At 42.4% G+C, this 25,733-nt stretch overlaps 1 protein-coding gene across 1 annotated transcript in view; it reads left to right on the top strand.

The window, feature by feature from the left end:
• The first annotated feature begins 8,732 nt into the window (after positions 1-8,732).
• LOC126262601 (U11/U12 small nuclear ribonucleoprotein 25 kDa protein-like) overlaps positions 8,733-25,733 on the top strand; it is a 35,536-nt gene continuing 18,535 nt past the window's right edge. The window contains exon 1 of the mRNA XM_049959347.1: positions 8,733-9,074. Within this exon, the coding sequence (XP_049815304.1) occupies positions 8,835-9,074 (240 nt within the window). The 5' untranslated portion in view covers positions 8,733-8,834. The remainder of the gene's footprint in view (positions 9,075-25,733) is intronic.

The following is a 25,733-nucleotide window of genomic DNA, read 5'->3' on the forward strand; positions in this document are numbered from 1 at the left end:
AACACTAACGATATCTGACGTTTTTAACTCCCAGTGAGACACAGAACTATTTGCGAGATGACTGTAAGTTCAAGATGTTATTCTGAGCAGCTGGTGGAGAAAAATTCGGTAGCTGACGTCTCTTTGTGTGTAGTCAACAACGATATGTGTGGGGCTCTATTCCCAGTGAGAGCTGAACTCTTTGTCTTATTATTTCTAGTTCAAACATGCTCACATAATATCACTGCTGGCGCAACAAACCTATATTTAACGTTCGTTTTCTCTAGGATATAACAGCGATAGGTGCCGGGTAGGAGTCCTGGGAAGGAAAAAATTAATGTTTCGTCTCGTCATTTCAGTTAAAACATCTGGCTACTGCCGCGAAAATCCGATATGTCACATTTGACTGTGCTTCGATAGCAATCCGATTAGGTTCTGGGTTCGAATCCGTGTCCAACACAAAGCTTTACCTCACGGCATTTCAAGTAAGTTACTTGTGAAAAAGCAATATTTAACATCTCTCGTAGTTCGTTAACAGGGACAATAGATGCTGGGTAGGAATTCGCGTCTGTTAAACATGTTTGCGTTATGCAATTTAAAGTTGATATTTGCTAACTGATACTGTCTAAAAGCGAGGTATATCACTCTCTGTATGCTTAATCAGGAATGACTGTTAGTTTCCGTCAGTAACGAAATCTTTGCTTAGTCTGCATGAGCTGGCTTTGAATCCATATGCGGAACAAGACGGTTCGTCGTGTCATTTGAAGTTCATACATATTCTCAACTAGCTGCTCGTGAATAACTTAAATTTTTAATGTCATTTTGTGTTAAATAATGGGTACGGTATGTTACTTTGAAGAGGAAATCATGAATACGACGAACTTACTACGTGAATTACCAATCTGACGTAATAATGGGAGTGGTAACATTTCAGGTATGTCATTTATTGTAATAAATGTGAGCTTACAGGCCTTAAGGACAGTCTTATCTGTGATAAGGTGTTCCCTGATATTTGTAGTATCGTGGTATTACTTTACATCTTGAATTATTGCGGTACAGAGCAGTGTTTTCTAGTGGTGACTTGTTGGAACCATTTTCAATAGTCAAACGACTGTACCAAGGAGCGATTAGAGGACCGGCTAGATAGCTTTTTTTTTTAATAGGACAATGTTCCTGTCCAATAATTTTTAGATTAGTTACAATAAGCTTACGCTGCAAGAGAACTCGCTTGTATTTTTCAATATGTGGTCTGTTGTCGGTTTGAAGGCCTTACATTGCAACGGCAACTTAGTGCAACTCCACCGAGGGCTGTCTGGAGTAGGGTGGAGATAGCAATGTGAAAGTTGCGAGCTGTCGAAGACGATCTTCATATTCCTAATGCGATTAGGCCATCGTATACTCTTGACGACGTTTATCACCTGTGCGGTCAGTCAAACAATTTCAGAATTCATGTTGAGTAATCCTGCTAAATTCCCATAATATTGTCTTTTTATATTGATGAGTAATATGGATAGTCGTCACGTTCATGTGCCGTCTACAACGCAAATTTAATGTTACTATCCTAGGAACTAACCTGCAATACGTTTTGTATTTCATAATCGGAACTATCTGCATTAACCGTCATCAGAGCAATGTCAGGGAACAGAATGCAGCAGTGCCTTGGTACCTACTTGGGGACCTGCTTGAGTCGTGTTCTAAGGAAAGGGTAGTTGCTGGTTCACATTATATTACACTAGCGAGAAGTACCGACTTTTCCTTTTCTCTGCAAACATCCCGAACTAAATTCAGTAACTAAATGCTAAGAATATATTTGCATTGTGCCAACTCAAAGATCAATAGATATGGATATAGATATAGATTTTTATATTTAAAGCCATCCTCGTTCTGCGTAGGAATAAACATTATGCATTATTTTATTGTTCTTGTTACGATTGTTATTGTCATTCTCTCACTCGCAAGAGTTTTCACATTCCTATTTGGTATCGATGCACATGAAGAGTGGCTATGAAAGAAGGGAATACTGAATGTTACGTCATGCAGAATACACTCATTTACTTCTGCTCCTTGTGATCAACGCTACAGGAGAAGTGAGATACATAAAGTTGACAGTGTGAGGACAGACATGTTGGCACAACTCTGCAACTACACAGTGTTACCAGATAAAATGGTGCTGCGGAATCGAAAGTGTAGTACGGACTTTGCCACAGTAGCAGACAGCTGCTAATTTCGGACCATGACCGTGGATTACACTTCGGTCAGTGCTGGTTAGAGTGTTGCAACTGTAAATGGAAGGCTTTGTTTGACAGTCTTGTGCTGATGCTGTCTGAATAAATTATGCCATTGGATAAAAAGCGGTTTAGTTTTGGGACCTAACCCACAAGGGGAGAAGGCACTGTGGTCTGCTTCAGGAATTCCAAGCAATAAAACACAAAAAGCAACCCAGGAAGGGTTCGAACAGCTGCTTTCATGCAGAGACATGCATTTGGAATCTGTTCATCGTTACGGGGTCAAACAAGAGGATAACATTACTGAAACAATGATCAGGCTACTTAGTATATAAGAGAGCATACAGATTTCAAGGAGGAAACGTATGAAGACGCAGACTTCCTCGTTATCAATATGTGCGGCATATCTTTCGTGTTAACGAAAGTAATATCCCGCTTTAACTCTTCTTACGCCTCAAATGAAATGAATGCCATGAGGAATCGAATATTTGTTGACTGCGTCTCTTCTTGCTTCCATCCGTACCAACATATTTCTTCATTCTCGTGGTAATCATGACATTCTTTTTGTTGCTGCAAAAGATTGCACGTGGACAAATTCGACATCGAGGTGCAAAGCGTTTGGTATCTTACATTATATTCAATTCTAATAAGCTTCAGATGTATTTTTACTTCGTTTGTATTTTTAGATGATTATGAACGTTACGGAAAATTATCTCACATGCTTTATGTTGAATGAGAAACATTGAATGACCCGTTTTGCTTTCCCTACGTTGCAATGATATAATGTCGGCGTCAACAGCCTTCTTCCACGCCGGAAGCTGAAACTTGTATCATTCTGGATTAATGATAATTGAATGTCTCAAATGTAGACATAGCCCACAAGGCGACGTCAGAAACCAACAGGGAAGAACGCCGCATAAAAACCAAACGTGCGCGCGCGTCTCCACTCTGAAGGACCGTATCGGAGAATCACGGCAAGCATTTCGCTGAAGAGCTGCCTCGTAAGAGAACCGAGAATTGGCAGCGTCGTAGCAAGTATTTGTCAACACTTTGATGGTGCATTTACTTCCGGGTGTAGGCCGGCGTTACCTCGCTAAATTCACTTGACATTCGTTTTCCACATCGAAGACTCGTACGATAGAATCCACTGTAAGATGAGACACTTAGAAAGTATAATTAATTTCTGGACTCCAAGAACGGCGTTCTTCACATAAGTAACACCTGTTTGTGTGTTTTAAGGTTGCGTTTTGAGGGTCAGGCAACACCGCAGTGACTATAGTCCTTCTGTGGTCGCCAGTGTGTCGTTAGCTCAGAGGTTATTCGTCATATTGTGGCTTTTCTAACGCGGGACATTCTGAATCGGAATACTCCCCTTTCATTATTAGTTCCGGGACGTGACTATTTTCCTCGGACAAAGACCAATGCTGTGAATTGGATTCGTGGACATGCTATTCACTACCTATTTGGACAAACTGTAGACTCTGTACTCGATTTTTGGACATACCTCAACGACCGTCATTATGTCGTTGTCCGCCACCCAAAATACAGACAATTTTTCTCGAACTTCCTTGGGAGTGCTTTTCACGACCCGCCTCGCAGCTGGAATGTGTTAAGCCAAGAGTGAAGAAGGTTTCCAGTTTGAACCAATGAACATTTCTGAACTACTGAACGGAACACACCAATTTCGAGAAGACGTGACTCAACATATTACCAGCGGTTCGCAGAAGGCGTCTGATCAATTACACAACAAAAATAAACAAAACAAAAATAAAAATAAAATTTAGAAAAAGGAAGATTTTGTTTTGTTTGTAATGATAGCCCTAACCTTGAATTCCCATATTTCCCCTGGTATATAGGCAGCTCTTGGGGTAGGTTTAGTCAGGAGCCAATGCCTGAAGTGGACCAGATTCTTTTTTTTTGTTGTAGAATGAAAAGTGGCGGTGCCACTTAGGTTCTTTTTTTATTGCCATTTTCCTAAGGGTCTTTAAAATAAGAGAGAAAAAAAGGGGTAATCGTCGAAAAAAATAAAAAAATAAAAAAAGCAAAATTAAAAAAAAGAGGTTCCCTTGTGCGTTGCGGTGGTCGTACTGTATGACATAGCAGTTCCAATCTCGGTGGAAGCCGCTGACTACAACCTTTTATTTTCCATTTTAATTAATGGAGTTGCAAACGGCTAGTAAAAATTCTTTATACGAAATCTGAAGAATGCCTTTAAACATCAATCTTCGTCCGATTCGACTTAGTAAATTAAGTTATTATCATGGATGTCTGCTTTGCAAATGCCAAGGTGCTTCACTGTAAAATAGATCCTGAAAAGATTCAAAGCGACTGTCAACGATATAAATTTGAGTTTTGTTCGTCATATAGATCTAACATGTCAGAAGGTTGTTTATGAAGTGCACATGTTGATTAATATAGTTCCCCTCTTCTAAATTTTTGCAATAGCATTTAACTGTAGAAGTTTTCTAACACCGGCGTTAGCAATTCCTTTCCATTCTCTGAAACTTCCAAAACGACAAATTTTTCTTGTCTAAATCTGATGACCTTAACTATCATTCCGATCAACATTAAATACTTCATGAACCCATACATGGAACTCCAAATGTGCAGTGTTCCTGCACTGCTACAGAGCATGCATTGCAAGGTATTCACACAGTTTATCGCATAGAGTTACCATAAGGAATGAAACAAGAACTATAATACACTTTAGCCGGCCGTTGTGGCCGAGCGGTTCTAGGCGCTTCAGTCTGGAACCGCGCGACCGCTACGGTCGCAGGTTCGAATCCTGCCTCGGGCATGGATGTGTGTGATGTCCTTAGGTTAGTTAAAGTAGTTCTAAGTTCTAGGGGACTGATGACCTCAGATGTTAAGTCCCATAGTGCTCAGAGCCATTTGAACCATTTTTTTGTAATACACTTTACACCACAGACGCTCACCCCGGCTTGACGAAAACATCCGAACATTGACCAAAAGTTGCACAAATAATTGAGTTTGAAAGGAAACGAAACGAGGTATGAAGCATTTATAAATTCATCGAATGTAGCGAGGTGGTTTAATTTCGTCCCAGTCTATAAAATTAATTTCGGGCCATACTCAGCTCTTGCCGATTAATGTAATATAATACCCGCCTACTAATCAGGGCGTCTGTCTCCGTTGCTTTTGAGCGTGAATGGAAATCGTAGAAATTTTCTGTGGAGCAACATTTAATAATAAAGCGTTTTAAATCATCAAAACCGATGAACGGGAGCAGGCGCTTTCGATAAAGAACGGGGGAGTGCAGCGCCGCTGCTGTCGCCACGGCCGCTGCCGGTAGCCAGCAAATGGATCCCGGAGCTTTGCCGCATACGGCGTCCAGAAGAGGACAGTCTGCAGAAAATCTGCCGCAAAATCGTTACTGGATAAAATTTTGATATCGGTGTGTCAGTTAGCGAAATACATTGAATCTGCACTACCATTACATTCACGTCTTCGGCATTCAGACAGAAGAGGCTATAAAAATATTTTATGCCAGCTGCTCTCGATCCACTGACATTACGAACTGAAACAACGCACGCTACCGCTAGACCACAGGCGTAATCAGCCTAGTGTTTCTCTATCATGGGACAAGTTTTCCTCCAGGAAGTGCCACAGTCTGCAGTGTTGCCAGATTGTGCAGATAACCGGACTTAGAGAATTAGCGAGTTGGCCAGTTTTATTGTCCCATGTCGCGATTGGCGCGGACTTAGCCTCTGAAGCGGCCGGCCGCCGGTCGAGTTTTATGTCAAAGAGTGTACATACGACGCACTGTGAGTCACAAATTTAGGCACGGCACTCATGATTGGTTTGTTATAGACGAACGTGGGAAAAGATTCATAGCAGGTGACATCACTGACGATGTTGAAAGAGTCCACAACGGCATTGTTGATGATGGAGAAAACTCCACGGCGTTGTACTTACCTTCCAATTTTATCCCAGTTGTTGGAGGTGTTGTGCGTAGGAAACCGTGGGAAGGCAGTGTAGAGGCACCATTAGTATCATGTTGTAGTCCGAAAGGAGTGGAAGGTGAGCGATTTGGAGATGTTGAAGTAAACGGTCACATTGTCGAATTGGACGTATGTTGCGCGTCGGAGGTGACCAGTATGGCGAGTGTTATACTTATAACCATGGAGGTAGAATAAGGGGAGATGGCGCTACAGATTTACGCTGCACGTTGTTTTGAAGTCTGTGGGAGGGGCCTGCCGCCATCTTGGATCCCCCAAAACATTAGCAGACGAGTGTTTACAATTGCTTCTTGTTCGTTATTTCTGTCGTGTGCGCGCGATATTTGTTTTATATAGTACATGTTACGCTGTTTAAGTGAACAACACAGCGTAAGGAAAGCAACTTCAAACGTTTTTCTGGTCTTAAATGCGTATTCGATACAGTAATACGACACGAAAATATGACGCTTCTGGCCTCAGTACTGTAATTCGTTTTTGTTTATACACTTCGAATAACCGAGAAGAGAAGTATGTGCTGTGAAAAGCGTGCTTTGGTAATCCATTTCTATTCACTTTCATTGTGTTTGTGTCGATAATTGATAATGCCAGAACTCCAAAAGAAATGATTGATAGTTTATGGGCACCGATTTGTATTCGTTGCATTTTTAAGTCAAATGCAAATTTTAAATGTTAAAGTTTGCAAGAAACGTACCTTATTTCCTTTGGTGTGCCGTAGATGTATGCAGGGATGATATAAACAAGCCAGCTGTCATGTCAACATAGTGAAAGATTCGTTAAATTACGAATGTTGTCAGGCCCATTTTAGTTTACACATTTGCTTTGTTTTTAAATTGTACCTACCAAGTGACATTCAGTGTGGCAAATAACAGCAGTTCACAGGGGAACACGACAACACAGTGATTAATGTAATGATCTAAATAGGCTGAACTTAGATAGGGGAACTTTGCTTTAACAAATATGTAACCCTTTAAGTACTTATAATTTAACCACTGTACCAGGTGTTCCACACCTTCTACTAAAGATTTAATTAACTTCATGTAGTTACTTTACTTTTATATTAAATTATTGCATTTTAAAACATTAGTCCCCATTTCCACGATATTTCTTGCCATGACTTTTCAGTTACTTGGGAATAACCAAAAAATGAAAACCAAGTGTATTGCTCACCTCCATAGAGCTTTTCGCATTGGACTGATAGGAAATCTCAAGTCAAATCTCAGAAATAAAAACATACAGTGCATCAGAATTTCAAGTATATATAAGAAAATAGCGCTTAAATAAGTCCACTTACGAATGAAATGTGAACTGTTTAAACTTTTGACTACAATCAGAACGATTAGTATACCCGTAACCGACGCAAGCCGGCACTTTTTATCAAAACACGTCACGACTACACGGAATCAAACCACCAGAAGCTAATGTTTTGGGGTAGCTAACATGGCGGATCGTCACTTGGATCGGCTTCAAGTTTGTGACGTCATGACATCTCCCCTTATTTTTACCTCCATGCTTATAACACAGAAAACACCATTTACTTTCACTATGTAATATTTTTATTGGCACAAGACAAATCAAAACACAAAGAAGTAGTTTTCGACAATCATGGTAACAGTCATGATGAATATCTCACACCAACTAGTCAACAACCAAAGTGAGGAAAACCAAGACTGTGGTAAAACGAAGCACAAAAAAGCAAAGATATTAATATTTTCTGGCAGTTCTGCCACACAAGTATTTTTTCTCATAATATGAGTGGTTACAAGCTTTAAGAGATAATTATAAGTTTCGACATCCATCCGCAAATAATTTCGCCAGTCGTTAGGTTCGCCCTGCAACTCTCGCAGTAAATTTACGTGAGAAAACTACTTTCGCTTTAGCAGCCACTGTCTACACCATTTTGACCGCATGCTCTGTTTCCTGCTGTTGGTCTGAATGATTTTTTGCAACACAAGTTGCGAACACATACCACAACAGAACTTCCTCCATTTCTATATTTCACAATAACTGAATTAAATTTTTGACATTTACGAGGAGTGTAGTCGCTTGCCACTGATATTTCTTTTCTACACCGACAGATGGCGGGCGAGTAGTAGATTGGGGTTTGTGTCCTGTGAACACATTTGCAGCGATCTTTTGCATGTACAGGCATCTGCGCCGACATCTGCGCCGACAGATCGTTGCGTGTGGACTGGGCTTAAGATCAGTACACGTATTGGCACTTAATTGCAATTCACAATAACTGAATTAAATTTTTGACGTTTACGGGGAGCGTAGTCGCTTGCCACTGATAACGCCGACGTCTGCGCAGACAGATCGTTGCGTGTGGACTGGGCTTAAGATCAGTACACGTATTGGCATTTAATTGCAACGGTTTTTAGCCGCAGCAGATACCGGCTCGAGGGGGGGAAAATGAACAAAAAACATAATAATTATTATTAATTATTATTAAATCGATGTACTATAGTCAAAAAAGAGGGATATATGTTTTAAAATAGTTGGAATAAAGGGATCGACTTCTTTGATATATCGACTATATTGGGACTTCGATATTTAATTCTAACTTCGTTGTTTACAAGCAAATTTTTGCGTTTATGAGAATCTGGCGTGAGAAGTGGCCCAGTTGGTTTGTTATGAGTGTCAGTTAGTGTTCATGGAAAACGCAAATTACGAAAAGGGCTCTAAAGATTATATGGGTGAACAGTCTGCAGAGGATGATTTGGCCGCCGTTACTGCGAGGACGTTAAATGACATTTTAATGGAAGATCCATTAATGTGCGATTTGCCCAAGAATGTGACTTTGGAAGAGGTTAATTCGCAAATTGCGCTACAACAAGGACAGTCAATTACAGTGTTTATCGACAGGCATAATGAAACTACGGTACCAGTTGTGGTTAGTAATAACATGTCATTGATATTGGAAGTGTTTGGATGGCGCGTGTTTCCTGTTCTGTAGCAAAGTTGTCATTTCGTATGATAAGACAGTTACGCACTTTTGTAGCAGTATCTATCGAAAAACTACCTTTTTTCATAGGTTCCCTTCCATATTGTGTCTGAAAATTTCGTTGTCCTAGGACATCAGACTTCGTCTCTGTGAGCCAGACTACACACTGAGCTTTCCCCCATAAGGCCCACGTTTTTCTTTGCCATTCTTATTTTTCCCCTCATGGTTCTTCAACGTACTTAATATCACCTGTATTTCCCTATACATTATAACTATTTTTTTTGACAATGTTGAACATTTTGCACCATTTTCTGCTGTTGGATGATTATCCTGGATCGACAAATCTTATGAGTTTGATTTTTCTGAAGTCTTGATTCCACTGCCAATAGAAATGTCAGAACTAACTCTCGGGTACCATTACCTATGCTAAAGTCAAACTGATCCTTATGGATTTTTCCAAAAGCCTGGTTGTATGTCTCTAAACTCATAGATTAGATTAGATTAGATTAATACTAGTTCCATGGATCATGAATACGATATTTCGTATTGATGTGGAACGAGTCAAATTTTCCAATACATGACATAATTAAGTTAATTTAACTACATACTTACGTTAATCTAACAACTTTTTTATTTTTTGTGTTTTATTTATTTATTTTTTTGTTTTTTTTCTTAATTTATATCTAAAAATTCCTCTATGGAGTAGAAGGAGTTGTCATTCAGAAATTCTTTTAATTTCTTCTTAAATACTTGTTGGTTATCTGTCAGACTCTTGATACTATTTGGTAAGTGACCAAAGACTTTAGTGCCAGTATAATTGACCCCTTTCTGTGCCAAAGTTAGATTTAATCTTGAATAGTGAAGATCATCCTTTCTCCTAGTATTGTAGTTATGCACACTGCTATTACTTTTGAATTGGGTTTGGTTGTTAATAACAAATTTCATAAGAGAGTATATATACTGAGAAGCTACTGTGAATATCCCTAGATCCTTAAATAAATGTCTGCAGGATGATCTTGGGTGGACTCCACTGATTACACGCTTTTGTGCAATAAGTACTTTATTCTTCAGTGATGGATTACCCCAAAATATGATGCCATATGAAAGCAATGAGTGAAAATAGGCGTAGTAAGCTAATTTACTAAGATGTTTATCACCAAAATTTGCAGTGACCCTTATTGCATAAGTAGCTGTGTTTCTTCCAATTTAATCTCTCATCAATGGACACACCTAAAAATTTGGAATATTCTACATTAGCTATATGCATCTGATTAAGGTCTATATTTATTAATGGCGTCATACCATTCACTGTACGGAACTGTATGTACTGTGTCTTATCAAAATTCAGTGAGAGTCCATTTACAAGGAACCACTTAGTAATTTTCTGAAAGACAGTATTGACAATTTCATCAGTTAATTCTTGTTTGTCAGGTGTGATTACTATACTTGTATCATCAGCAAAGAGAACTAACTTTGCATCTTCATGAATATAGAATGGCAAGTCATTAATATATATTAAGAACAACAAAGGACCCAGGACTGATCCTTTTGGAACCCCATTCTTGATAGTTCCCCAGTTTGAGGAATGTGCTGATCTTTGCATGTTATGAGAACTACTTATTTCAACTTTCTGCACTCTTCCAGTTAGGTACGAATTAAACCATTTGTTCACTGTCCCACTCATGCCACAATACTTGAGCTTGTCTAGCAGAATTTCATGATTTATACAATCAAAAGCCTTTGAGAGATCACAAAAAATCCCAATGGGTGGTGTTCGGTTATTCAGATCATTCAAAATTTGATTGGTGAAAGCATATATGGCATTTTCTGTTGAAAAACCTTTCTGGAAACCAAATTGACATTTTGTTAGTACTTCATTTTTACAGATATGTGAAGCTACTCTTGAATACATTACTTTCTCAAAAATTTTGGATAAAGCTGTTAGAAGGGAGATTGGACGGTAATTGTTGACATCATATCTATCCCCCTTTTTATGCAAAGGTATAACAATAGCATATTTCAGTCTATCAGGGAAAATGCCCTGTTCCAGAGAGCTATTACACAGGTGGCTGAGAATCTTACTTATCTGTTGAGAACAAGCTTTTAGTATTTTGCTGGAAATGCCATCAATTCCATGTGAGTTTTTGCTTTTAAGCAAGTTTATTATTTTCCTAATTTCAGAGGGAGAAGTGGGTGAGATTTCAATTGTATCAAATTGCATAGGTATGGCCTATTCCATTAACAGCCTAGCATCTTCTAATGAACACCTGGATCCTACTATATCCACAACATTTAGGTATGGCCTATTCCATTAACAGCCTAGCATCTTCTAATGAACACCTGGATCCTACTATATCCACAACATTTAGAAAATGAGTATTAAAAATATTTTCAACTTCTGACTTTTTGTTCGTAAAGTTTTCATTCAATTTTATGGTAATACTGTCTTCCTCTGCTCTTGGTTGACCTGTTTCTCTTTTAATAATATTCCAAATTGTTTTAATTTTATTATCAGAGTTGCTGATTTCAGACATGATACACATACTCCTGGATTTTTTAATAACTTTTCTTAATATAACACATTAGTTTTTATAATGTTTGATAGTTTCTGGGTCACTACTCTTTCCTGCTGTCAGATACATTTCCCTTCTCCAGTTACAAGATATTTTTATACCCTTAGTAAGCCATGGTTTGTTACAAGGTTTCTTACGAGTATGTTTAACTATTTTCTTGGGGAAGCGGTTTTCAAATGCATTTACAAAAATGTCATGAAATAAATTATATTTTAAATTGGCATCAGGTTCACGGTACACCTCATCCCAGTCTAACTGCTGTAGGCTTTCCCTGAAATTTGCAATTGTTAAATCGTTGACTGAACGTACTACGTTGGAGGACTGTTTAGTATTGCTGAATGGAGCTATGTCATATATTGTAACTAGCTGTGCACCATGATCAGAAAGACCATTCTCAACAGGCTGAGCAGTTATCTGGTTAAACTTATCTTGGTCTATAAAGAAGTTATCTATCAGTGAGCTGCTATCCTTTACCACCCGAGTAGGAAAATCAATAACGGGTGTCTAATTGAAAGAACTGAGTAATACTTCAAGGTCATTTTTCCTATTACCCTCTTTCAGAGATTCTACATTGAAGTCCCCACAAATAATAATATGCTTCCCCCTGTCTGACAGATAGCACAACAAGGAGTCCAAATTTTTCAGAAATAGATGAAAATTTCCTGATGGGGACCTATATACAGTTACAATTATAAATGTGCCTTTCTTTAATTTAAGCTCACAGGCACATGCATCTATATGTTTCTCTACACAAAACTTTTTTGTTTCTATACTTTTATGCACTAACTTGAAAGCTATTTTGTTGCCACTTGACCCAACGATTTTAGAAATTCAGAAGAATCTTGTCCACCCATTCTGCCTCGTTTAATCACAAGCCTTCAAAAGCTCTGTTAAAATGTGACTGTTATACTAGATCCTCTGTTTTTCATATCGGCTCCAACCTTTTCCTTTGTTACATCATCAGAAGAGTTGTCTCCCTCCAAGATGCCTTCAGTGTACTCTTTTCTCCTATCAGTGGAATTCTCATTGATTCTTTATCTTGATGCCCTCCCTTATAATTTCACCAGTGGTTGTTTTGAAACGTCGCTTTACATTCTCAAGCTTCCAAAAGTTATTTCCGATAGTGGAGTGCTGCTCATTGGGGTCAACAGAAGGGGTGTGTGTGTGTGTGTGTGTGTGTGTGTGTGTGTGTCCACTCTACTTTGCAGTGCCAAAATTTGTTGGTGATAAGTAATTTTTTTTGTCTATTTTTCTTGAGTTTTAATGTTTTGTGTATTTATTGTGTATTGAATGTGTTTTAATTTATGTAGGGATGTTTGACTTTTTAATGTGTTGGGGTTTTATTTTTGTTTTTTGTAGTTGTAGGTGCTGAATTTTTTGTATCAATAGTAACAGTTGACCTATATAGGTCAAGGGAAATGACAAGATTCCAATTTTTGTAGTTGTACATGTAGGTATTGGTGTTTCGGTAACGTCAGCTGTGGTCAGGGGAAATGTCTCATTCCAATTTTCGTAGTTTTTGCTGTATGTGTCGCTGTTTTGGTTTCGTCAGTTGCGTTTGACCAATATAGGTCAAGGGAAGTGTGCGATTCCTGTAGATTTTTGTGATTATTGTTTTTTGTTCATCATTTTGTGTGTTTTCGGATCATGGTGTGTTTTTTTTACTGTTATATTTAGCTTGTCCCCTCCCTAAAACCCGCAATTTCCCGCAGTAGTCCCATTAGTTATCTTATTTATACGTGATTTCGTGTTTGCAGTGTGTATGTAGTGACATCATAGGCGCCATATTGGAGACACTTAGAGTAGCCATTTCCGCCACATTGATGACGTCGTGGTTCATGGTGGAATCAGACACTTCCGTAATCTCGCTCATTGATCCAATTCCTAAGCAGGATAAAATATGTGAGGCTCACTTTCAGCGCCCCACAGCTCGAGATGAAGATGGGAGATTTGTGATATGACTGCCAATAAAACCTGACTGTAAACCTTTAGGTGAACCACAAGAACAGGCCTCTTGAAGGCTAGAGCATCTTGAGAGGAAATTTATGAGGCAACCGAACTTTAGGGTGGAATATGCTGCTTTTATGCATGAGTATATTGATGTAGGACACATGGAAGTCTCTTAATTCTCAGGATATTGTTGGTCCAAGGTTTTACTTTCCACATCATGCTGTCTTCAAGGAATACAGCTCCACTAGTAAGTTAAGAGTAGTGTTTGATGCCTCTGCTGCCACTTCTAATGGAGTGTCTCTCAATGAAATCTTGAAGGTTGCTCCCATGGTCCAGCCAGTTTTTTTCCCCATTATTATAAAATTTTGATCCTATAGTGTGGCTCTGTCAGCTGACATAACAAAAATGTGTCGCCAAGTGTCTCTCCATCCTGTGGCAGGAATCACCATCAGAACCATTGCAAGAATATATATTGTCTAGTCACTTATGGAACCACTCCTGCTGCTTTTCTTGTGACTAGATGTCACCAACATGTGGCCTTGGAAAATCAAGACAGGTTTCCAGTGGCATCACAAATGCTGTTGTGTAGCTTTTATGTGTATGACATCTTAGGTGGGTCAGCTACAGGGGCTGAAACTCGGGAACTTCAAACCCAGCTAACTACATGCTTCTGGGGAGTTTCCACTGAGGAAGTAGTGACAAGGTTATGGCAAAAATTCCATTGCAGGACAGACAAACTTCTGTGCCTTGTAATTTTACTGCTGAATAAACCATAAGAATGTTAGGAATATTATGGCACCCTGGCTCTGACACATTCCAGTTTCACATGCAGCTGAAGAGACGACAGTGCTCAAAGTTTACCAGGCATAATGGTCTGTCTACAATAGCATCTATTTTTGACCCACTAGGGCTTTTGCGTCCAGTCTTGCATTGCTTTTGGCAACTAATCTTTGATTGGGATGAAGTTCAGCCGTCCAACCTAATTGACGAATGGAATGTCCTCTACATGCAACTACCTTCCCTTAATGATATTTCAATCAGAAGGAAGATCGTTTCCTGTCCTCAACATATTAAACTCAAAATTCGTGGTTTTTGTCGTGCTTCACAGTTGGCATATAGTGCTTGTGTATACATCAGATGTGTTCTATCCAACAACGAGGTTTTAGTTTCATTGGCTGCAGCCAAATCTCATGCAACTCCTGTCAAACTGCAATCTCTTCCATGACTGGAATTATGTGGTGTTCTGCTTCTTGCTTGACTCGCTCATAAGGTGTCAAATGCCTTAGATGTTGTAAAAAACAGTGATATCCAACTGTGGATGGACTCCACAGTAGATCTGGCTGCAATGTAGCTCTAGTCACTGGAAAACTTTTATTGCCAACAGAATCTCTGAAATTCAGGAACTGAGTTCAGTTCCCAACTGGAGAAATATCAAATCAGTAGACAGTCACATGGCATGGCATTAGTCCAGCACATTTGAGGTCACTTGTGCAGTGGTGGTCTGGCCCTTCATGGCCATCCAACTATGACCCGGGCTGCAGCAGTTGTCCTTCACTGGTGGTAGAGAAGATGTGCATGAAAGAAGGTAGGCCTATGTGCAAGTATCTTTGGTGTCCGCTATTGAGTTTGATGATGAATTGCTGTGTAAATATTCCTCATTCAAGAATACGTATGGGGGTTTGGCTTGTACACTGAAGTTTGCTAACAACACTAGACTGCGGCAAGCATACAGGATAACTGGTCCAATCAGCCTACAAGAATGCCAAAACACCGTCAAAAAGGTTTTTAGCATAGCTCAACATGGCGAGTATGGTAATGAAATCACTTTGTTTATGGCCACATAACAGCAAATTATCAGATTTTCATCCTTTTGTTGATACAGAAGGTATTCTACGGGTGGGAGGGATGTTAATGAATGCTGACATACCGTATGATGACATCCTATTATCATACCATCTAAGCATCATCTGACAAAAATTCTCATCATTTATGAACCTGAAAATCTGTTTCATGCTGGGTGTAGGAGGTTTTGGATTCCCAACGGGAGCAACACAGTCAAAGGAGTTATTGGGAAATGTTTGAAGTGCGTTAGGTTCAAGTCATAGACTGCAGTTCAACTTAAGGGTCAACTACCATCATTGAGAGTAAACCAGTCTCATCCTTTCCGGCACTGTGGAATGGATTCTGCAGGCCCTGTTAATGTGAAACATGGTGGAAGATGGAGTAAGGCCTATGTTACCTTATTCATCTGCATGGCAACCAAAGCCATCCATCTATAGTTAGTTACTGACTTAGTAACCAGCTTTCTGGCTACCCCAAGGAAACTCATTGTGAGAAGAGGAAAGCCTTCTCACATTTATAGTGATAATGGCTCTACATTTGTAGATGCACACACTGAACTTGAACTTTTTTCTGTGACGATGCTACAGTTGAAGGTTTGGTGAACTTTCAGACCTCAGAGGGTATCAGTTGGAATTTTACTCCACCTCATGCCCCTCACTTTGGTGGACTGTGGGAAGCAGGAGTCAAATGTATGAAGTCGTGTCCATAGCAGTACAGTACTGACCTTCGGAGTACTAGCTGTGGTATTAACTCAGATAGAAGCATGCCTAAATTCGGGGGCATTGTGTGCGCTCTCTCTGATGACGTAAATTCTCCGTCTGTTCTCACTCCTGGGCATTTCCTCATTGGACAGCCACTTTGTGCCCATTCCAAACCCTCCATCCTTGAGATTCCTGCCAAAAGGTTGCACAGGTGGCAACTTGTACAGAAGCTGCATCAGTCTTTTTGGAGGAGGTGGTCTACTGAGTACCTGCACCAACTGCAGAAATGCAGTAAATGGAAATCAGAAGGAGCATTCCAGGTCAAGGAAGATAACTTGCCTCACTTGGTGTGGTGGTTGGGTGTTGTCGAGCAATTGTTTCAGTGACTTGATAATCATGTGCGTGTGCTGATGGTGAAAACTGCTCATGCGCAGGTTAAGAGGCCTATAGCAAAACTGTCCCCCCTGCCTAAGCAGTGAATCAGTCAAGTGTACCCTCAGATTTGTGTGGTGGTACATTACAAAGGCCCATTGCTAAATTGCGATTTACAGGAACAAACCCTTAATGAATAAAGTTGGCTTGAGAAGCTGTGCATGTTTCTTTTGTGGACTGGCTCTTGTCACTATTGACTTCATACATTCCATACGGAGTGTGATAGTAGTATTTTGTTGCTTTTGTGTTTAATGTTAGTATCCTTCATGTATCTCATCAGCGTGACAGCAATATTTGTTGGTCTGTGCAACTAAAAGTTAATGAATTTCATATTTATGTGCCCTGATTTTGTGTCTAGTATTATTTTTGTTGTTTTCCTTGGTTTAAACCTTGTTGTCGGTTAAATTTATGTCTGTTTGTAAAATGAGGAGACTCATTTTAGAGTGGGAGTATTTTGAGTTTCATAACTCACTTGCCGCTGTAAGAAAGATCTAGTGGCAGTCTGAAAACTGGACAGGTTAGACTGTCTGATATAATCTGCTCCCTTTCAGGAAACATTGTAACTATGTGTGTGGAAGTGGTCTTACAAGGTCCTTCGTGCTTGCAGGTAGGCTGGTCGGCTGTTGTAAGCGGCCAGAAGGTAGGTCATAGACTCTGCAGCGAGCAGACATATGTCTTGTCCAGCCGAGGGCTGAGCTCGCAGGCACCTTGTGCACTTGTTAGATATTGCTGAATAGCACGTGTAAATTAATATGGAATAAAGTGTTTATATATCAAAAAGGTTGCCTTCGGTCTAATTATTGAGTGGAAACAAGGGGAGAACAGTGAGTCCTCTCGCACTGCACACTGAGAACTTAAATGGACTAACGCAGGACCAGAGGCCTGCAAATGAATTGCATACATAATCCCTTACATTTAAAACAGTGTTTAAATATAGGCTGAATCAGTGCTGACAACCATTTCTTTTTCCATTTCTTCACATTTTTGCTGTAGCCATTGAAATTTTTTTGTACCTGCTCCTTTTGTTGTTGATCAACTGAAGTATTTCTTCCATTACCTAGGATTTCTTCACATTTACTTTTCCTTGTATCTATAGATTTCTGTTCAGTTTTTTGTGATTGCCCATTTTAAAGAAGTCAATTCCTCTTCATTTGAACTGAATGTTGTTGTATTAATTATCACATTCTGTATAGAATGGGACAACTTCATACATCACATCATTCCTCAGTATTTCAGTATCCCACTACTTTACCCATTAATTCTTTGAGACAAATCTTTTGAATTTCAATCTAGTCTTAATCATTACTGAATTGTGATCTGAGTGTATTTTTGCTCCTGGGTATGCCTTATAGTCTAATTTCAGAATCTGTTTGACCCTTGTGTAATCCAGCTAACAGGTCTCCAGACCTTCTCTCACGATTTTTGATGAGAGCAAGAAACAGTTCTGATTGAATGTATGTTATTTCTTTTTTCTTTTAACTGCAGGCATGAGGACCCAGCTTTTTGGGTTAGAGTAATAACAGTTCTCACATAAATATAAAAGCGACCATTCTTCCCTTGTCCATTTGTATCTGCAATGAGAATCCCCAGTTCAAAAATCATGATAAGGTATACGGCATGTTATCATGACCTGCAGTCCAAAGGATTGGTTTCATGCAAATGCTAGGCTATTGTGGGCAAGACTCGCCCATTCTGCACAAGTTCTGCAGTGTACATCCACTTGAAGTTGGCCTCCCTCTACAGTTTTTACCCCTCAATCTTTCCTCTGCTATCAAATTAACAATTCCCAGATATTTCAGGATATGTCCTTTCAACCGAGCCCCCAGGGGCTCAGCATTCATTTGCTGAGTACGGGCTTGGCGACCCCGGGGTCCTGAGCTGGGGACTGGTCGGCACCGCCGGTCTCCTGTCACCGTAACCCCCGGACATGCTTCAGCGACCACCGTATGGCGCGGCGGTGGAATGTTGTGTGCTGCGGGGAATGGTAATCTTGGCTTGACCGCCTGGATTGCGAGGAAGGCCAACCTCTATAAAAACCCCTCAATCTTCCGGTGTGCTCCGCGTCTATGAGACGCATGGCTGTTGAGGTGGAACAGTCGCAAGCGGGCAACCTCTGTGGCACCTGCCACACCCCAGTTGTATAAGGCTTACTCAGGCACGCGGGGCTCTGTCTGAGCAGACCTTTAGTTCCCTAGCTGCTCGTGGGACCGCAATGGACCCTTCGACCTCTACATTTCCCCCTACCAGTGGCTTGGGTGGGCCACTGGTAGGAAAACACACCCCATCGAAGAAGCGACTTCGTGCTGCGAGTCCTCCAGCGCCTAGTGTTGATCAAGATTTATCAGACTGTCGTAACAGAGCACATGCTGATACTCAGAATGTGTTCTTGATTATTAAACGGAAGGAGGGTAGGTTAGAGAGGGTTTCTCCCTTTTACATCCACAAGGGTCTTGAGGGAATTGCAGGAACACTTAAAGCTGTGAAGCGACTGCGCAATGGGACTCTGTTAGTTGAGACATCTAGTTCCCGTCAAGTCACTTCTCTTCGGAAAGCAACCTGTCTCGGTGAGTACACTATCGAGACCGAGCTCCAATCCACTCTGAACTACAGTAAGGGTGTTGTGACATGTAGGGACTTGGTGGATATCCCCACAGACGAGTTAAAATCTGAATGGGCTGATGAAGGTATTGTTGACGTGCAGCATATTATGAAACGAGTCGATGGGGACCTAGTCAAATCCGACTCGTTTATTCTCACGTTCAGTTGCCCACGACTCCCAGAGCATGTTAAAGCGGGGTTCTTACGTTTGCCGGTAAGGCCATATTTCCCCAACCCAATGCGCTGTTTTAAATGTCAGCACTTTGGGCATACTACGTTGGGGTGCAATGGGATAGCCACTTGTGGTAAATGTGGACAGCCTGCCCATGAAGGAGCTGATTGTTCATCGCTTGTGAAGTGCGTGAATTGCTCTGGGAGTCACCCTGTCTGGAGCCGGGTCTGCCCCATCTATCTCGACGAACGGATGATACAGGAGATTAAAACCTCTAAGCGCATCCCCTATGGTGAGGCCAAGAAGCTCGTTAAGGCCATGCAACCTCTTGTGTTTACGACATCTTTTGCTTCCACTCTGAAAAAACCGGTATAAATGGCCACTGTTGCTACGCAAACGGAGGTTGCTAGTGTTAGCACTAATACCTGCGTTTGCCAGTGCACTTGTGCTGCTGCGGTTGTTTTGAAACCTGCGGCTCTCTCCGCAACGTCGGACAAGGCCGTGGTTGCCGACATTGGGGTACTTCCTGCCTCTTCCCATATGGCGCCTTCTGCCCAGGCGAGTAAACCTCCAACTGCTGACAAGGCTCTACATTCTAATCCCCCCAAGACAAAGACGCCGAAGGTGAAGGTTTTGCCACCTGAGGAGACTGGTCAGGGTCGGTCCTATGATGAGGCCATTGTACTGTCTGACATCTCCCGTGGGTCGTCATCGGAGCTGATGGACATTGATGTCGACCGGGGGCGATCTTCTCGCCCCAGGAATAAATCTCCGGCCAGTACGGGCTCTCCTCCAAAACACAGAGGCAGGGTGAAAGTTCAGCCACCCTGATCACTGGCTCCCATATTACAGTGGAACCTGAATGGGTTCAGGACGCATGTGGCTGAATTACAACTCCTTGTACGAGAGTGCCCTTTGTGCCCTTTGTGCATTTTCGGGCCACTGATGCTCCTTCTTTACGGGGCTATACCGTATATCGGAAAGATGATCTGACAGGGGACAGGGCAATGGGTGGTGTTGCGGTTTTTGTCCGTGACATGCACCCCTCATCTGAGCTCCCTCTTGTTACAGACTTGCAAGCAGTTGCAGTTGACCTTCTTGTGGGTCGGAGGCTCACAGTCTGTTCACTTTACTTACCACCTCAGGATGCGATAGACTCTGAGGCTCTCGCAGACCTTATTAGCCAACTCCCACGCCCATTTCTTCTTCTGGGGGACTTCAATTCCATAATGTCTTATGGGGCTCTTCGACTACTTGCCCCAGGGGTCGCATTCTGGAAAGCCTCATGATGTCTGAAGAACTGTGCATCCTCAACTCTGGTGCTCCCACTCATTTCTGTACTGCTTCTGGGTCGTCATCAGCTATTGACCTTTCCTTTTGCTCTCCAGCACTCGTGGATTCTGCTCTGTGGGAGGTTGCTGCTGACCTCCATTCTAGTGACCACTTCCCCCTTTGGATTCGCCTCCTGGATGAGGCTATGGCATTACCAGTGCCGCCCTGGTGGCACCTCTGCCGAGCTGACTGGACACTTTTCAGCCAACTGGCTGTTTTGGAACACCGTGCCAGCGTCCACGAATGGGTAGACCATGTTACAGCCGTGATCTCCCATGCTGCTGAATTGTCAATCCCACGGTCATCCGGTCATCCCAAGAGGCGTCCTGTCCCTTGGTGGACCACTGAGTGCCGCTCAGCCATCCGAGCCCGCCGTGCAGCTCTGCGCCGCTTCAAGTGCCGTCCCTCAGCTGACAATCTTGCGGCCTTTCGGGTGGCAAGGGCCAAAGCGCGGCGAGTGATTAAAGAGAGCAAACGACGGTCATGGCAATCGTTCTTGAACTCCATCTCCCGCTCCACTAGTTCTACGAAAGTATGGGAAGCCATCAGGAGGATTTCTGGGAAACTCGGCCAGCTACCTGTCGCGGCATTGCTGCATCAGGGAAGTCTTCTCACGGTGCCGAGAGACATTGCCCAGACACTGGCCATGCATTTTGCGGCATCTACCGCCACTATTAACTGTGATCCAGATTTCTGCCGCTACCACACTGCCATCGAGAGGGGTCACTTGCACTTCCGGTCTCCAAATTCTGAACCCTACAACTGCCCCTTCACAATGTGGGAACTGGATTCGGCGCTGTCTGTGGCTCATGATACTGCGCCTGGTCATGATCAAATCCGGTACAGCATGCTGCAGCACTTGTTACTGCCTTCCAAGGAAGTTCTCCTGAATTGTTTTAATATGATATGGTTATCCGGCACATATCCTGACTCGTGGCGGGAGGCGATTTTGATTCCCCTCCTCAAACCGGGGAAGGACCGAACACATCCCAGTAGTTATCGGAGTATTGCTTTGACGAGCTGTGTCGGGAAGACGTTGGAACGCATGGTCAACCGTCGCCTGCTTTGGCTGCTTGAGACCAGGCAGCTCCTTAGCCCCTCTCAGTGTGGCTTTCGGAGATGTTGTTCAACTATAGACAACTTGACCCTGCTTGAGGCGGCCATCCAGCAGGCCTTCTTGCGTAACCAGCATTGTCTCGGTGTCTTCTCTGACATTCATAAGGCATATGACACTACTTGGCGCCGCCATATCCTCAATCAACTCCATGAGTGGGGCTTTCGTGGCCATCTCCCCATCTTCATTCGGTCCTTTCTTTCCCACCGCCTCTTTCGATATAGGGTTGGTAATGTGCTATCTGATTTGTACGTGCAGGAGAATGGTGTTCCTCAGGGAAGCGTTTTAAGTGTCACCCTCTTTGCCGTCGCCATTAACAGTATCACGTCCACTATCCGGAGTCCTGCCCAATGCTCCTTTTTTGTGGACGATTTGGCTGTTTTCTGTTCTTCCTCCAGTCTTGTCACTGCTAGTCGGCAGTTGCAGCTTACGATACAGCGATTATAGGCATGGACTGCGAAGACGGGTTTTACCTTTTCTGCAGACAAATGTGTGTGTGTTCATTTTAATCGTTCTCGACGTCTTTTTACCTCCCCTGAATTGCGTCTGAGGGACACCATTCTTCCTTTTAGCGACACTGTGCGGTTCCTGGGCCTCACTTTTGATTCCAAGTTGTCGTGGTTGCCTCACCTTAAAGACCTCAAGGTGCGGGCCCTGAAGGCACTGAATATTTTGAAGTGTCTGAGCCATCGGTCCTGGGGAGCAGATCGGGCGCGTCTGCTGCAGTTTTATAGGGCTTTCGTTCGATCGCGTCTTGACTATGGTTGCACCGTGTATGGGTCAGCAAGGCCTTCGTATCTGAAGATTCTTGACGCAGTACACCATGAGGGTATCAGGCTGGCCACTGGTGCCTACCGTACCAGTCCCATACCCAGCCTGTGTGCTGAGGCAGGGGAACCGCCACTCGCCATCCGGCGGAAACTCCTCATGGTGCGACGGGTGTGTCAATTCCTTGCCTGTCCTACCTCCCCTGCGTACCCTACCGTTGCCCGACCGCCTATGGAATGTCTCTTTTCCAGTCGTCCTAGGGCAACGAGACCATTTGGGATTCGTGCCAAGCATTTGCTTGAGTCCCTTGGTGTAGAGCATGTGGCCCACCAACGACAAGGTTTTACTCGCCTGCCTCCCTGGTTGCTCCAGAGGCCCAGCATCCTTTTAGACTTGTCGGAGTACCGGAGGAGCTGCACTCCTGCGTTTGTTTTTACCTCCTTATTTTATGATATTTTAAACCAGCATCCCGACCATGTACCAGTATTTACGGATGGCTCTAAACAGGGGGACTCTGTTGATTGTGCTGTTGTTTTCCCTGATCGAGTCGTCAAGTTACGGCTTCCTGCGGCGTTTACCATCTTTGATGCCGAATTGTTTGCGATCTTGCGGGCATTGGAGCAGGTGAGATGTGTTCCCAGTCTTAAGTTCCTCATCTGTTCTGACTCCCTGAGTGCCCTTCAGACCATGCAACACTTGTACCCAGCGGATACAGTCGTCCAGAACATCCATGATGCCCTACTCCACCTGCAACGGCAGGGGAAGGAGGTTTCCTTCTGCTGGGTGCCGGGGCACGTGGGTATTGGGGGAAACGAACTGGCGGATGTGGCTGCCAAAGATGCGTGTTCCCTCCCTCACGTTGTTGCATGTGCCGTCCCCCTCCATGCTGTTACCTCCCTCGAGCGTTTTCGCGTTCTGCATCAGTGGGAAGAGGAGTGGCTGGCAGTCGGTGAAAATAAGCTGCGTCTGGTCAAGGCCACCACGCGGCCATGGCGTACGTCCTACCAGTCATGCAGGCGGGATGAGGTTCTCCTCACTCGCCTCCGCATTGGGCACAGTCCCTTGACGAATGGTTTTTTACTCCGGCGGGAGGACCCCCCAATCTGCAGTGCTTGTGGCATCCAGATTACTGTCCGCCACATTTTACTTGACTGTCTTTTATTCTCTGACCAGAGGGCGGTGGTTTCTTTGCAACCGGATTTGCCCTCTATTTTACAAGATGACGCAACAACTGTAGTTAAGGTCTTACGGTTTTGTGTCCTGTCCAATTTGTTGCCTCGGATTTTAGGGAGAGGGTTTTAATGTGCTTCTGGGTGACTGGCTCACCCAGGTTTTAGGTAAGAGGTCAGCCAGTCACAATTACCTCCTTGTTTCCCTTCGGTTTCTGTTCTCTTTTCCTTGTTTCCCTTCCTTTTAGTGTGTTCCTTCTCCTCTTGTTTTGCCTCTGTATGTGAGGATTTAAAACTGCGTCAGGTCTGTGTCTTTTAGCCGTTCTCCTTGTTCGCTGTCCTAGTCCCTTCACTGCATGTGTTCCTGTTTTTATGCGTTTGGGCGCTGATGACCCCGCTGTTTAGCGCCCGTAAACCTCAAACAAACACACACACACACACACACACACACACACACACACACACACACACACACACACACACTTTCAACCGATACATTACTTTTGTTGAGTTTTGGCTTAAGTTTCTTTCAGCCAGTTTAATGCAGTAGTTCTTCATTAGTTACATGATCTTCAGCAGCACTACATTTCTCCACTTTTTTCATATCAACGTTTTGTTTCCAGATAAGGCTATGCCCTGCAGTAACATTAAAAAAAAAATTCTGTATAGATCAAAACAAGTTTCTCTTTTTGTGAATATTATTTCATACTACTGCCAGTTTGTATTTTATAGCCCCTTTATCTCTGCCATTGTCACTTATTTTTTAGTGTCTAATGTCCCGCACTGATTCTCCCAGTACTGCCTAATTTATGTGGACTACATGTAATTACCCTTATTTTACTTTTCTACAGTTTTTTTGGTCTTGTGCTTTGTCAAAGCTGGCTGCTTCGGCAGTACGCGCATTTTGTAAAACTCAATTTCCTTGCTGCAGCCATAGAAATAATAAAACACCCCAACAACATGAACATCAAGGATCGATACAAGCTTGCTCCATCCTGGCTGCCAGCCCTCAGAGTCCAACAGCCACACCAACAACACGTGACGTGAGCACTACATGCAAGTAAGTGTTGCTGTACGGCATGTGTCCGGCAGGAGGAAAACGAGAGCCTACGTCTCATTCACTGATTAGCACGTCATAGCATACAGTGCAAGAAGCAATAGACAACAGCAGATATGTACTCTGTCCACTGTAGCAACCTATTATAATAAAGTTCCTGCTCCTTCTGCTTCAAATGACCAATCACAGCTATGACCTTATACAAAATTATAATGTAATGTCATGCTCAGTGAACAGCAGTTACAAAATAAAATTCGCTCATCAGGAGGAAAGGTACATGCTTCGAGGGATGATAGTGATTCTGAACAAAAAACTTCATATGGACGTGTGCCCTATTTGAAATGGTTTCCGAGATAGAACACATTTAATATCACTTTTGTACATTTTTCTCGAATAACTCGAAAACCGCACCCTTCAGCGAAAACATGTCGCAGTACAAAATTAAACTAGCCTATATTATATTTCCTACAAAAAAGGTCCTATTCATTTTTTCTTGAGAACTAATGGTTTGTGCGAAGAGAGTGTGAGAATGTTGAAAAACTCGCTCGACGCACGTGCTGTGGCTTGCATAGTTTTTGTAGGCCTATTTGAGGTAGTTTCCTGACTTGAAAGACCACAAGTATCTCATATCAATCTGTTCGTCTCAACTTGCTACCTCAATATGCTACCTCAAATTGGTCTATAAAAACTACGTAAGGTACAGCGCGTGCACATCGAGAGAGTTTTTCAACATTCTCGTGCTCTCTTCGCACAAAAAGTTATTCAAGAAAAACGTACAAAAGTGATATTAAATGTGTTCTGTCTCAGAAACCATTCGGAATAGGGCATACGTCCATATGAAGATTTTTGTTCAGAATCACTAATACTATGACCCCTCGAAGCATGTACCTTTCCTCCTGA

Source organism: Schistocerca nitens, chromosome 6, assembly GCF_023898315.1.
Source record: "Schistocerca nitens isolate TAMUIC-IGC-003100 chromosome 6, iqSchNite1.1, whole genome shotgun sequence".
Taxonomy (NCBI): domain Eukaryota; kingdom Metazoa; phylum Arthropoda; class Insecta; order Orthoptera; family Acrididae; genus Schistocerca; species Schistocerca nitens.